This window comes from Paroedura picta, chromosome 3, assembly GCF_049243985.1.
Source record: "Paroedura picta isolate Pp20150507F chromosome 3, Ppicta_v3.0, whole genome shotgun sequence".
Classification (NCBI taxonomy): Eukaryota; Metazoa; Chordata; class Lepidosauria; order Squamata; family Gekkonidae; genus Paroedura; species Paroedura picta.
Genome location: NC_135371.1, coordinates 77,235,306 through 77,250,820, shown reverse-complemented (window position 1 = coordinate 77,250,820; position 15,515 = coordinate 77,235,306). Strand labels below are relative to the sequence as shown.

At 42.3% G+C, this 15,515-nt stretch overlaps 1 protein-coding gene across 4 annotated transcripts in view; it reads right to left on the bottom strand.

Moving 5' to 3' along the window:
• LOC143832287 (LON peptidase N-terminal domain and RING finger protein 3-like) overlaps positions 1-15,515 on the bottom strand; it is a 133,847-nt gene that overhangs the window by 26,471 nt on the left and 91,861 nt on the right. For 3 of the 4 annotated variants that reach the window (XR_013229184.1, XM_077326496.1, XM_077326498.1), the window contains 3 exons: positions 14,917-15,075; positions 10,044-10,206; positions 6,222-6,368 (listed from right to left, as the gene is read on the bottom strand). Coding sequence is in view for 3 of the 4 variants with exons in the window: in XM_077326496.1 (XP_077182611.1) it covers positions 6,222-6,368; positions 10,044-10,206; positions 14,917-15,075 (469 nt within the window). In the remaining variant the exon portion in view is untranslated. The remainder of the gene's footprint in view (positions 1-6,221; positions 6,369-10,043; positions 10,207-14,916; positions 15,076-15,515) is intronic. The other variant, XM_077326497.1, reaches the window with a different exon arrangement.

Sequence of the window (15,515 nt, the reverse complement as noted above, 5' to 3'; positions counted from 1 at the left end):
GTACTATTCATCAGTATTTTACACTGAGTTAAAGTTCTAATAACTAGAAAATGGAATTAGTGAGGAATGGAGAAGAATAGTGTCCAAAATATTGGCTATTTGTAAAAGAAGCAGAGTCGATGATATTTCCTCATTGTGGTTTTATATATATCAATACCGTAGCAATGCTTAGGGAAGTTTGATTGCTGGGATGTTTATAGTCCATACAGCTGTCATATAGTGTTAAATTAACTTCCTAATCAATGCTTATAGCATTGCGATAATTTTCCCCCTTAAAACAGTGCTAAACACTCATCAGAAATCATAATGGATATTCTCTTTTCTTTCAGGGTTGTGATTGCTACTGATATCATTTGAGAATAAAAATAAATGTTATTGTGGCTGAGTAGCCTGTGCATCACCCAAATTTATTTCTGTGTTTTAGAGACAATTTAGAGAGCCTCTTGTGGCGCAGACTGGTAAGGCAGCAGACATGCAGTTTGAAGCTCTGCCCATGAGGCTGGGAGTTCAATCCCAGCAGCCGGCTCAAGGTTAACTCAGCCTTCCAAGGTTGGTAAAATGAGTACCCAGCTTGCTGGGGGGTAAACGGTAATGACTGGGGAAGGCACTGGCAAACCATATTGAGCCTGCCATGAAAACGCTAGAGGGTGTCACCCCAAGGGTCAGACATGACCCGGTGCTTGCACAGCGAATACTTTTACCTTTACTTTTACAGAAACTAGTAGTGCAAACAGCCAGAGCAGAAGTCCATGAATTGTCCACTCACTTGTTGGCTCTACAGGCCAGAAGGTTAAATATCTATCGAGACAGGTATGATCAGGTATGCCCATACAGTAAATCCAATATGCTTGATTATTGCTTTGGAATGCAACAGGCACATTGTTTGGTCTTGCATACAGATTGGGCAGCCTTGTACTCATGGGCTGCCTTACAAACAACCCAGGGTGAAACAATAACTTAAACTGGTATTGGGACCAGCTTTCAGAAAGCATGTTTCACTGTACAGAAACATATATTTCTCAGGCCATGTCCAATTCACTAAATTGTGTACGGCTCAGAAGAAATTTAAAATGTGATAACATGATAGTGAACATGATAAAAAAAGAAATGGAAAAAAATACTGTGTTTTCTTTTTAGCAATTTAAATTCTGACAGCTGTTTCCAGGCAATAATTTACAAACTATATTCATAAATCATTTTATTGTTTTAGTGTTTGGCTATTTTTAAATGCTCTTCTAAAGAGGGTTTGGTAAAAGGACTCTAAAAATAACTTAACAGAACAAAAGACCAAATATATGTCTTGCTCTTGCTAAACTAAATTAAAAAAAAATTAAAAACTGCAGATTTTTTAGAAAGTTGTACTTGAACTTATATGTCTATGGAATTAATGTAGGGTGGTCTCAGAGCACAAATCTCAAATAGCTATGAGCAAGTCACATGAATGATTTATTAAAAGTTTCCTGTTTCCATAGTTATGCCAGCTTTCTTTAAGAGCAGATGACCTGTTTACCCACAATACCAAACTCTTTATAAAATCTTGTCAAGCATAAGACTTATCTATTCCTTACAGTGTTTAAAGAGATGTAGTACTATAACCTTAAGGTGATAAGAAGGATTATTATTATTATTATTATTATTATTATTATTATTATTATTATTATTATTAATTGGGTTTATTTCCTGCCATTCCCCGTAGGCTCGTGGCGGGTCACAACAGTCCTCCCCCCTTAAAATACCCATTAAAAGACTTTAAAACAATCCCAACATGGCGGAACTTATTATTCTCACCCCTGCTATCAGAGCGGCAGGGAGGGTGGGGAGGAGATCTAACTTACTAGGTCCGGGGGGGGGGGGATGTGTCAACTTGATGGGATTAGAAACAATACATCTGGATGGATGGGAACATAGCTAACAGATAAAGATGGAAAAAATTAATTTTATAAAAGTAAATACAATAAATCACCCCACACAAAGAAAAAAGTTCCATCACTATTTTTTTTAAACACAGAGCATATTTAATCTTTTGACAGCACATGTGATGTCACATGATTGACATTGAACATAGCATTAAGGGTCAACTGTACTTTTCCTGTTCCAAATATAAAGCTAGAAAAGTCATACTTGTTATTGTAGAGGGTGCTTTATGAGAATTAACAAGGAATGACAAGGTAAGGAAATAAGCTATATAATGATCAGAGGGGGGAAAAAACAAAATTCGTATATTTGTCTGTGCCCCACAATTAAGAAAATAGATGGTGTTTAGGAATCTGATAAAAGTCATAAAATCTACTGAAGGAGAATTTTGGAAAATATTAGCAAAGGATATGAATATGGTTGAGATATGTATTTTTAGAACTTCAGGGACAGAATAGCAGGACTAACATGATTCTTGAACACTTTAGAACTTGAGTGAAACTCTGAGAAGCTGGGTGTTTCCTAAATCCTATCACATTTTTGTCTCTTCCTTCTTGTTAAAAATGATGATAGGTTCATAATTAATTTCAGATAAATGACACTGGCGCTGAAAATGAATAAATGGAATAAGAGAAACTGAATTTATTATTACTAGCAGAAAAACCCGCTGCAGTGTGCAATACAGCAGGCCCTAGTGGGGTTGGTTGTTTGGGGGTGGGGGGTTGGGGGAGGCAGTGGGGGGTTGGAGCATCCTCCATGCCAGGTTTGTGGGTTCACATTGGCTAAGGTAGTGGGGCAAGTGCGGGGCAGTGAGAGGAGGTGGATCTCCTTATCACAGGAGTGGGGGTGGAGGGTATGCAGCGTACCTTCCGTTCCAGCATCTGTGAAACAGGGTAGCTTGGGACGGAGGATGGTGCGTAGCACCTATAGTCAGTGGCATGCTCAGTGTTTTGGGGGGGCAGGTGATGGGCCCTCCATCAGTAAAGGGGCATCAGCTGGCAGCCTATGTTGCAGGCCCTGCAGCACTATGATTGCTCCTGTCCTGTGGCACCACTGGCCAAGGGGAGCGGCAAACTGGCGGAGAAGCGTCGCTCTGGGCAGCCAGGCTCATCTGTGGGCTGGTTGTCAGGCAGGCAAGTGGGCGGCCAGGGAGGGCGTGAGCTTTAGGGGCCAGCCCAATCAAGTCTAGGCAGTTTTCATGGGGCTGGACACGATCCACCCACAAGCCCATTTCATAAATATTTAAGGGAACCATGGATAAGGATTACAGGACTCAGTTCTTAGAAAAAACAGCCTTTTGCTGTTTTTTCCCCAAGATATTTACAGGATATAAGAGCTGTACTTTGTACATTAATTAACTTGGTGGCATATAAGAATAAGAAGCAAAGGTGGATAAGAATATTTTAACTAGAAATTAACAAACTGGAAGTTAAACAAGATCAATTAAAACACATAGGCTACTCAAACAAGAGCTATTGCATGCTCAATCAATGACTATCCCAGAAAGACGAAAACACTGCAGGAGCTCTAAGAAGCCTATTTGGATGAACAGAGAACTTCAAGAGGAACTAAGAAAGAAAAGGAAATGTTCAGGAAATGGAGGGAAGGACAGAGCTCTAAAGAAGAGTACCTACAGGTTACTAGGCACTGTAGATCAATCATCAGAAAGGCCAAAGCTGAGAGTGAGCTAAGATTGGCCAGGGAAGCCCATTGTAACAAGAAAAGATTTTTCAGTTATGTGAGGAGCAAACGTAAAGTAAAGGAGGCAATAGGCCCACTGTTGGGTGCGGATGGACAAACTCTAACGAAAGATGCAGAGAAAGCAGAAAGGCTTAGTGCCTATTTTACATCTGTTTTTTCCCACAGGTCAAAGTGTTTAGGCACATCTAGAGATGGCCGTAGCCAAAGGATAGTGTCTGGGTGGCAGGTTAACATGGATAGAGAGGTTGTCGAGAGGCATTTAGCTGCACTGGATGAGTTCAAATCCCCTGGGCCGGATGAAATGCACCCGAGAGTACTCAAAGAACTTTCCAGAGAACTTGCACAGCCCTTGTCCATCATCTTCAGAACCTCTTTAAGGACTGGAGATGTCCCGGAGGACTGGAAGAGAGCAAACGTTATTCCGATCTTCAAAAAAGGGAGGAAGGATGATCCGGGAAACTACAGACCAGTGAGTCTGACCTCTGTTGTGGGGAAGATAATGGAGCAGATATTAAAGGGAGCGATCTGCAAACATCTGGAGGACAATTTGGTGATCCAAGGAAGTCAGCATGGATTTGTCTCCAACAGGTCCTGCCAGACCAACCTAGTTTCCTTTTTTGACCAAGTAACAGGTTTGCTGGATCGGGGAAATTCGGTTGATGTCATTTACTTGGATTTTAGTAAAGCTTTTGACAAGGTACCCCATGATGTTCTGATGGATAAGTTGAAGGACTGCAATCTGGATTTTCAGATAGTTAGGTGGATAGGGAATTGGTTAGAGAACCGCACTCAAAGAGTTGTTGTCAATGGTGTTTCATCAGACTGGAGAGAGGTGAGTAGCGGGGTACCTCAGGGCTCGGTGCTCGGCACTTTTTAACATATTTATTAATGATCTAGATGAGGGGGTGGAGGGACTACTCATCAAGTTTGCAGATGACACCAAATTGGGAGGACTGGCAAATACTCCGGAAGATAGAGACAGAGTTCAACGAGATCTGAACACAATGGGAAAACGGGCAAATGAGAACAAGATGCAATTTAATAAAGATAAGTGTAAAGTTCTGCATCTGGGTCAGAAAAATGAAAAGCATGCCTACTGGATGGGGGATGCACTTCTGGGTAGCACTGTGTGTGAACGAGACCTTGGGGTACTTGTGGATTGTAAACTAAACATGAGCAGGTAGTGTGATGCAGCGGTAAAAAAGGCAAATGCCATTTTGGGCTGTATCAACAGGGGCATCACATCAAAATCACAAGATGTCATAGTCCCATTGTATACGGCACTGGTCAGACCACACTTGGAGTACTGTGTGCAGTTCTGGAGGCCTCACTTCAAAAAGGACGTAGATAAAATTGAAAGGGTACAGAGGAGAGCGACGAAGATGATCTGGGACCAAGCCCTATGAAGATAGGTTGAGGGACTTGGGAATGTTCAGCCTGGAGAAAAGGAAGTTGAGAGCGGACATGATAGCCCTCTTTAAGTATTTGAAAGGTTGTCACTTGGAGGAGGGCAGGATGCTGTTTCTGCTGGCTGTAGAGGAGAGGACACGCAGTAATGGGTTTAAACTTCAAGTACAACGATATAGGCTAGATATCAGGAAAAAGTTTTTCACAGTCAGAGTAGTTCAGCAGTGGAATAGGCTGCCTAAGGAGGTGGTGAGCTCCCCCTCACTGGAAGTCTTCAAGCAAAGGTTGGATACACACTTTTCTTGGATGCTTTAGGATGCTTAGGGCTAATCCTGCGTTGAGCAGGGGGTTGGACTAGATGGCCTGTATGGTCCCTTCCAACTCTATGATTCTATGATTCTATGAATGTTCCTATGGAAGCAATGAGATATTATTCATCCTATTTAAGACAAAGGCATTTTGTAAAAGGACTGACTGGCAGATGAGGAGGTAGAAAACAGCCTGCTAGTTCTAGTGGCAGGAGGGGAACATCTCACTGACTTCTTTTCTCTTCCTGCTTATACAGTGAATGAAGGCTTGGGTGTGTCCAGAGGCATAAGACAAAGACCTGTTCTGAACATGGCAACTTTTAAAGGCAACTTTATACTTCTGAATTATCCAATGAGGTAATATGCCTTCAAGTTTTAGAATTTTGGAAGAAGGAAGTCAGTTCAATGGCTTTCAAGCCTCACCTCAGCTACCTCTAAAGAAATGCTAATAGGTCTAGAGAGAGAGAATGGGATTGTCAAGCTTCCCCCCACCCCAAGCAGCGAACAGAGATTTGGAGGTATTAAGTACTAGAAGGATTTCAGGAAGAAACAGCTTTTTCAATAAATTACAAATTCCCTAGTATACTCTCAGAGATAATCGGAAACTAACTCAACCCATTTCACAGCAATCTTCTGAGGTCAGAATGGCAACTGCAATCTTTGTGATCCCTCATCCTTCCACCAACAGACTACTGACTTAATTATCTGTCATAGTATGGATCATGTTGGGTTTTTAAACACAAAAAAATTACAAAATGGAGGAGGGGAGCAAAAAAAGAATGGGTACTTCTGACAAATGCACCTTATACTTATCCAAGCCATCTGACCCTTAGTTCTACTTATCTAGATCATTGTGCGTTGACCATAGGCAGTACTCAATGTATCACATACCTGTATGTCCTCCTCTTTCTCAGGAAGGGGGCCATAGTGCATCAAGCTGCGCCTAAAGGTCATGTAGCCATTTTCATAAAACCTCTGTGTTAGGTCATATGTGCAATCATGCAAATTCTGGAGCTCAGTCAGTTCTTCTCCTTCCACCTGCATGTATTCGGCAAGATTCAAGTTTATTTCAACTATACTTTTCTCCAAAGACTCAAGAGGCTTATATTTCAAAATTTAAAACAGACCATCCACATTAAGAAAAAGAGTTGGTTCTTATATGCTGCTTTTCTCTACTCCTAACCACTACATCAAGGTAGCTCTTAAAAGGCTACACAGATAATAAAATCTAGATAGCGATTCTCCAACTGATGTGTATTGTATATAAGAGATATCTAATATGGAGCCCACATTGAGAAATATTGTTCAAGAGCCACCACTCTCAGTGTTGCCTGCATCTCATTCAAAGTACATTCCCATGTGTTAAGCAGGAAAAGAGTGTTGTCCTGAAGAAGAAGAAGAAGAAGAAGAAGAAGAAGAAGAAGAAGAAGAAGAAGAAGAAGAAGAAGAAGAAGAAGAAGAAGAAGAAGAAGAAGAAGAAGAAGAAGAAAGGAGGCAATAAAGGAGGCAATAGGCCCACTGTTGGGTGCGGATGGACAAACTCTAACAGAAGATGCAGAGAAAACAGAAAGGCTTAGTGCCTATTTTACATCTGTTTTTTCCCCACAGGTCAAAGGGTTTAGGCACATCTAGAGATGGCCGTAGCCAAAGGATAGTGTCTGGGTGGCAGGTTAACATGGATAGAGAGGTTGTTGAGAGGCATTTAGCTGCACTGGATGAGTTCAAATCCCCTGGTCCGGATGAAATGCACCCGAGAGTACTCAAAGAACTTTCCAGAGAACTTGCACAGCCCTTGTCCATCATCTTCAGAACCTCTTTAAGGACTGGAGATGTCCCGGAGGACTGGAAGAGAGCAAACGTTATTCCGATCTTCAAAAAAGGGAGGAAGGATGACCCGGGAAACTACAGACCAGTGAGTCTAACCTCTGTTGTGGGGAAGATAATGGAGCAGATATTAAAGGGAGCGATCTGCAAACATCTGGAGGACAATTTGGTGATCCAAGGAAGTCAGCATGGATTTGTCTCCAACAGGTCTGGTTTGGGCTGATCCTGCGTTGAGCAGGGGGTTGGACTATATGGCCTGTATCGCTCCTTCCAATTCTATGGTTCTATGGTTCTATGATTCGAAGAAGAAGAAGAGCTGGTTCTTATATGCCGCTTTTCTCTACAGTCGCCTTCCCTTTCCTCTCCCCACAACAGACACCCTGTGAGGTAGGTGAGGCTGAGAGAGCCCTGATATCACTGCTCGGTCAAAACTTATCAGTGCCGTGGCGAGCCCAAGATCACCCAGCTGGCTGCATGTGGGGGAGTGCAGAATCGAACTAGTGTGCCAGATTAGACGTTCGCACTCTTAACCACTACACCAAACTGGCTCTCTTTGAATGAGAATCAGGCCATACTGTGGGCTCAATTTTAGACCTTCTTATATACAGTATATATCAGTTGGAACATCACTTTCTAGATTTTTTGTACCACCTAGTAAGCCATGTTATAATCTGATACTATACAAGTGCATTTAAACTTGTTAGACCACTGACAGAGACCCCTTAGGGATCGAAACGTGTATTTTTTGTTCCTTATGTATTCTCTGTTATTGCTGATTCTGTATTATACAATATGTACAACTGAGATTTTATCAAAGTTTTGAACTTTTATTATGTGCACGCAATTATTATAATAAATATTTGTATTTTAAACAAAACATTTTTTTGCAGTTCAACCTTTAGTTTCCTAGCTTTCTTGTCAGGCTGGGTTTCTGTTTCCCTTTTTGGTTTCATACCTGATGCTTCCGTATTGGTAACACAAAATAAGCCAGAAGCAGACAAGTGCTACTTGTTATTGTATCATACTTTAGATGTTCATGGACATTCCTAATAACAATGGTCTGGACAACAACTAATTTATGTCAATGAATCTGTATAATGTTGATGTTCATTATAACATAACAACCATTTGCTGAATCAGTCACTCAAAATTTTTCTCCCTCACCTACACAAGCAAAACTGTTCTATCCCCATAATTTTTAAGACCACATGCATTAATTACTAGATCAGTGAACCACATCTTTGGCAAATTAATCTGCAAGGCCTAATTTTACCTAAAAACCAAGAATTAACAACATACTTCATTTCAGGAAATATTTTCATTTTGCTTTGTTACAGTAACAAAGAATGAAAAAATGTCTATCCTCTGGCTTCTGTGTATTCAGTTGCAAATCTTTCCCCTTCCTTCCTACCTTAAAACAGTATCTTTTAAAGCAGTGGTCCACAACCTTTCTAGGGCTGCGGACCGGCGGTGGTGGGGAGGGCGATCGCATGGCCGCACATGCCATGCATGTGCGGCAGGTCCGCGCATGCGTGTTTGCGCCATGTGCGGCAGGTCCGCGCATGCTTGTTTGTGGCTGTGCATGGTGCAAATGCGCATGCACGGACCTGCCATGTATGCACACTGTGCATGCACGGACCTGCTTCCCTCTCCCCCCTTCCCACAAAAAGAAGCTTGCCAGGCCGCAAGCTAATTGGCCGCTTTTGCGGCCGATTTGCTTGCAGCCTGAGAAGTTTCTTACTGCGAGGGTGGACAGGAAGAGGAAGCTGTGGCCCGGTGGTTGGGGACCACCGTTTTAGAGAACCTGTCCATAAATATGGAGATGTAAAGACTTGATGGAAAAAACAAAAAAAATGGGAAAACACATTCCTGCTGCTGGGGAGCACTAAAAAAAAAAACCCCTAATATTGTAGACAAAACAACAGCAGTGTTTTTTCTTTAAATGTAAATAATTTTGACAACAATATGATACAATGTGTTTAAAGATACATTATTTAAAAGATTAGTTCAATTGGGTAGCCTGTTGATCTGAAGCAGCACAACAAAACAAAATCAGAGTCCAGTGGCACCTTTAAGACCAACAAAGGTTTATTCAAGGTGTGAGCTTTCGAGTGCAAACATATCTGAGCAAGAGTGCTTGCACTTGTAAGCTCACACCTTGAATAAATCTTTGTTGGTCTTAAAGGTGCCACTGGACTCTGATTAAAAGATGAGTGTTTTTATTCAAACATGCTGGATCATCCTATTTATTGTAACCCTGAGCTTCTGTCCAAATGTAAAGAGTTTTTGTTTTTCTATCTTAAATGTTTATTTTTTCCTATCTCTCAGATTGCAATGGTAGTATATAGTGCAAAGGTTTGTCTGTCAAGTTTTAGATATACTTGCAATTTTTCTTACAGAAATGTCAAATAGTACAATTTTATATGCTAAGGTATAAATGATGCATTTTATATTGTTTGAACAGTAAAGAGGGGTTAAGTTTGACAGGAAATTAACTACTGCATTTCCCCCAAATTTTTGTTTGTTTGATTTCTGGAAATGTTACATCTCTAATTAAAACTCATCTATTAAAAGGCAGACTATCAACTAAAATAAACTTTTAGTCTGTTGACAGCCCTTCTTGAATTTTGCATCTCTCCTCAGAAACTGCAACCAACAAAACGTTCCTTGTTATTATAGCTGGGTTTGCAATGTGTCAGACACGACTTCGCAACTAACAAAAACAGTGACTCAATAATATGAAGGACTATTACTTGCAACCACCATACAAGGCAGTTCAGGTGTTATATCACTAGTAGTGTGTTGATTTTCTGCCAATGAGGCTTTTCATCACCATGTTAATTTGTTATGGCCATTACTGCTCTGGAAAGCCCATAAGGCAAGATTCACCTTTTCATCTTCCAGATATTCAATATCAGCAGTGTTGTAACCATCCTTGTGGCCCCGTCTCAAAACCCGGAACCGCCGCTTGCCTGTGGTGTTCACAAAAGATCGACCATCAGGGAGAAAATCTATTTTCTGAATCTCCAACATACAGCCATAATCAGCAAAACTGAGGAGAAGCACACAGAGAGAAGATAAACTGAAGAGTCATGTTTACAGGTTTTTTTAGGCCCCAAAACTGAGCTATACTATGTGGAATATATTACTCTCGCATGAGTTCTGTGTCATTTTGGGAGGCTAGAAAGCATCATTACCACTGTTAGAAAGAGAAAGGGACAGATAGGAACAAAGAAAATGTACAGTCTTGCCTTTAAGCCACAGGAATTCATTTTCTTCAGTACAAAAGGTTCAATAAAGCTGTTCTGGCTACAAACTCTGCACCTTGTGAATGCAATTGTTAAAAGGTCACTGATCAGTTCCTCATGGATCTTTACATCTGGGTTTGAGAGCCAAGTCTAGCATTTGATTACAAGAATGCCATTGTGATCTGGGAAAGAAAAGCCAAAACTTACAGGAACTGGTTATAAGAAACAGAAATGATGGGGACCAGGTGTAGGATTCATGATAAAGAAGAACCCTTTGTGTCCCTTATGTATTACTAGCAGCAACATTAACCAACAGAGGAATGAAAACACATCTGTGGATCATTAGTGAGTACATAATAATGAATACCTTAAACCAACTGTGAATAAACTCCCAATAGATTCACATAACAGTGCATACCCCATTGTATATTTCCAATGAAGAACACTACTATCTTTGGAGGAGGGGAGCAATCTTCAATACTCATCCCATTGCTACCCTTCTCTTTACCCTTACTAACTTACCATTTAAAAAATCAGGAGAGGAACTAAATAGGAATGGAAGGAAGGATCATGTAGGGTGAAAGCCAAAGACTACACAAATATTGGTGGGTTTAGAAGAGTCAGCACCATATTGAAATGTGAATCAAATTACAATTTGCTTTTAAACTGAACTTCTAGTATTCCTGATCAGTAAGGTGTAACCAGAAATGGTGATTTGATTGCTTCAGCATATGCAATCTATGAAGAAGATGACTGCAGTCCAGGAAATAATCTACTGAATTTCAAAAAATCTATATACATATCATGACTGTACAGCCCGACAAAATACCAAAGGTTCTGACGGTTCTGATATTGGTGGAATCCCCCCCCCTTTCAGGGCCAATTTCAGCCCTTACTTAGGATTCTGTACCCCCCCCCCCTTCATTTCAGGCCTGCTGTGAAGAGCGCCTCTAACAGACTCTGACTGAGAGCAATGCAAGAGATTCTCTGGGCAAGCACAAGCATTCCTTTTGAGGGGAAAAAGCTTTCCACTTCTGCCTAACTGCTGGTTCACAGGGAGGTCATAGAAAAGCCCTTTCTCACTTAAAATGCTGCTGTGGTCGTCCTCCCTTCTGGAAGGAAGACAAGCTATGTATGTCTCTTCTCCACCACTCACTAAACATTTGAGGTCTACCACGCAGGGGTGTTGTGCAGATGAAACTGGATGCTGTTGTGGGAGTTTCTTTTGGCTCCTGTTTCATCTGAACAAAAACCCTGTGCAGTAGGCCTCAATTGTTTCATTTCCACAACCACCTGTGTGAGAGGCCTCAAATGATTCTTTTGCACAACAGCCCTGTCCACCCTCCAAAGCAGCCATTTCTGCATGGAGAACTGGCTGACCATGAGCTTCTAGCTCACCACCTCAGCGATGCCGGGATTAGAGGGACTACCCTTCAGTGGTTTATGTCCTTTCTCCAGGATTGCGAACAGAAGGTAGCACTAGGAGAGCTCATCAAACTTCCACCAACTGGCTTGCGGAGTCCCTCGGGGGGCAGTGGAGGTTTGGAATGGGTTACCTCCTATATGCTGATGACACCCAGCTCTTCTTCCTGTTGGATGGCCACCCTGACTTTTCCCCAGAAACATTAGCCAGCTGCCTGGAAGCAGTGACAAGGTGACTCAAGCAGAGTGGTCTGAAGCTCAACCCTTCAAAGATGGAGGCCCTGTGGCTGGGCAGGAAGCATGCCTACCCAACCTATCGGTGGCCCACTCCACCAGGAACCTAGGTGTGATTCTTGATGCCTCCCTCTCAATGGAAACTCAGAAAAAAAGGAATGACAAGGCAAAATGATGCAGTAATCCTCTCTGTATTATTAGTAAACATCCAAATAATTAGTCAATCATAAAGAGTCAACCAAAACAGGATCCTAGGTTAAATAACCTGCTTTCTGTCTATCTTCATGAGTGGTTGCTCTGCAGAATAAATAAACAAGTTGAAAGTATACCCATGCAAACTTTCAAAAAACCATAATTCATAATTTTACAAAGCTACAATAAGTTATCCACCTGTGCTTCCAATGTAGTTATGTTATAATGATAGTAATATGCATCACATTGGCAAATGCTCATCACAGTCTGGGGATTTCATAAAGTGCCCATGAGGGCTACCATCAATTAGCATTTAAAGAGAAGCTGGCAGTTAAAGGTGTGGTCAATTAGTTAAAGGCCATCATTTGTACATTAAAACAAATAAACAAAACTGAGTTTTACAAAAAACAATTGTAATCAATGTTAACATTAACATTAACAAGACCCCACGGCATCACAGTATTCAGATGATGAATGAAGAATGTTTCCCGTTGTTGAAGGCGACTCTTTATGACTTACTCTTTATTTGGATGTTTACTAATAATACAGAGAGGATTACTATATTATTTTGCCTTGTCATTCCTTTTTTTCTGAGTTCTCATTGAGGAATCCACGGTTCTATACTTGATTGGTGATATATCCCTCTCAATGGAGGCTCAGATCACAACAGTAGTGAGGCTGGCATTTTATCACCTTCATCAAGCCAAACTACTAACGCCCTACTTGGCCCCAGAACACTTATCCACAGTGACCCACATGGCAATCACCTCTATACTGGACTTCTGCAACTTGCTCTATGCAGGACTGCACTAAACCTTGATCCAGAAACTACAACTGGTCCAGAATGCAGCTGCCAGGATCCTCACAGCAACACCTCAGAGGTCCCTCCAGCAGTTGCGCTGGCTTCCGGTTGAATTCCAGATCAGGCTGAATTCCATATCAGGCGTAAGGTTTTAGCTATCACCTTTAAAGCCACACGTGGTCTGGGCCCAGTATACCTGAGGGATCCCCTCTCTGCCTACACCTGAGCTCCCAAGAGACAGCAGGGCCCTGATGGAACTTGAACAGTTCCACAGGGCCTGCAAAAGGGAGCTCCTCTGCCAGGCATTTGGTTGAGGTCGACCTGAACCACTGCTTCCAATTGCCTCCCCACCTCGAGCCTCCCTCCTCCAACCACAATTTCAAGTGGAGTTAGCTTGGAAGTTCACATACAAAGGGTTTACAGGAAAATAGATACTGAGACTCTGGGGGGAATTAGGTTTTCCAGTTCTATTAGGTAACTAAGGGCAAAGCCTGTTATATCCAGGAATACAACAGGCATTAGAGCTTGGTGATGGGAAGAAGAAGGGGAGGAGTTGTCCAGTCTGTAAGGGCATGGGGTTGAATGCGTGTGTTGTGTGGGAGGTTGTGGTGGTGTGGTGGCAAATGAGGGCATGGGTGTGGAGATATGGGTGTCAAGAACCTGTGGTGTGGAATGTTCATTGAGTGTGGGAGAGGACTGACCTTTGGGAATTGTGGCATGGTGGTTATAGATAAGCTTTCCAGAGCCATGTCCTCAGATATGTGAAGGGAAAATCAGACTGGAGGCTCTTCTTAGGGGAAGATGACATGGCAACCAATTCCTCCCAGTTCTGTGTTCAATGTCATTTCCTTTCTTGTGTGAATTAGGCCACAGACACAGAAATGTCCCCCTGCCCTAATACACACGGGGTAGTCAGAGTACACAGGGGTCTGCCCTGCTCCTTCTGTCTCCATTTTTTTAATGCTGATAAAATGTTATGTGCCCACATGCTTCTTTCACAGTTGCTCTTTCCCCAAAGGAGTCTCAAAGCAGTTTACAAACACCTTTTCCCTTCATCTCCCCACAATGGACAACCTGTGAGGGATGTGGGGCTGTGAGAGTTCTGAGAATCAGGTGTCTCAAAGCAGTTTCCAATTGCCTTCCCTTCCCCCATAGCAGACTCCCCGTGAGGGAGGTGGGGTAGAGAGCCTCACTTGGAAAATGGCAACGCTAAGAGGAGGTCTCTCTGTGCACAGCAGTCTTGACCTTAGTCAGGTTTATGCACACCTAGGTAGTGTGGAATTCCAGAACATGAACTGACACCAATCTGGAAACCTTACCTCCTCTGTGCAATGTTTTCTTTATCTGAAATAGGTCAGGGGGTGCTAGGTGGATGCGGGGACATTACACACTCTTGAAGTTCTACTTCCAGACTTCAAGGAATATGTTCAGACCAGGGACAGCCAACCTCCAGGTGAGGCCTGGAGATCTCCTGGAATTGCTGGTCATCTCCAGGCTATAAAGATTAGCTCTCCAGGCAAAAATGGCTACTTTAGAGGGGTGACTGTGTAGGTTTAGGGATGCCAGCCTCCAGGTGGTGTCTAGAAGTCCCCTGGAAGTACATCTTATCTCCAGGTTAGGCTGAAGGGAAAGCAGTTTTATCTGCACAACAACCCTGTGTGGTAGGCCTTAAATCTACAGAGTTGCTTGGCTGCATTTTCCCTCCAGCAGCGAGGCCAGCCACAGCAGTATTTTAAGTGAGAAGGGGCTTTTCTGTCAGCCAACTGTTTGGCAGAAGGTGAAAGCTTCCCCCCTCCTCAAAAGGAAAGCATAAGTACCCCCACAGACTCCCCTAAATTTAGGACTTACAGGCCTAAAGGCTTACCTCTTCCCATTCTCAGATATACACATGCCAAACATCTTTGTGCCAGTCTCCTGACACCTTCGAATCATAAGGCGATAGCGAGGCTCAAACACATGAAGAGAACACACAATGCCTGGAAAGGCTAGTGTGCACACAAAGATAGGGATATTCTTTGTCAGACTGCAGTGGGGGGAAAGGAAGACACACGATCACATTACTAGTCGTATGAAGACCTGAGGAAGCAGTAACTTAAGTGGCTTATTTGTACCTTATGAATGAAGTACTCACTTGTCTTTCAATGTGTTATACCCCATAAAAAGCTATATGGCTGCAGCACTATGTAACTGGCAAAGGTTTGTATGGATAAGGATAGATGGATTTTCTCTTTCCCTTCATACACTGTTTTGATCACCTAGCATATTTTCCTTGAATTGGATCCTATCCACTTTTCTACTCAATGTCTCCCGACTGCCACCGTCACCACAACCCCATCCTTCTTGGACACAGGACTTCTAGCATAATCTTTCAGTTGGCAGAAGGGGATTGTCCTCTCTTTCACCAGTAGAGAAGTTGATAGGATCCATCCCCTTATGTTGAAAGAAATAAGGTTATCTAAAATT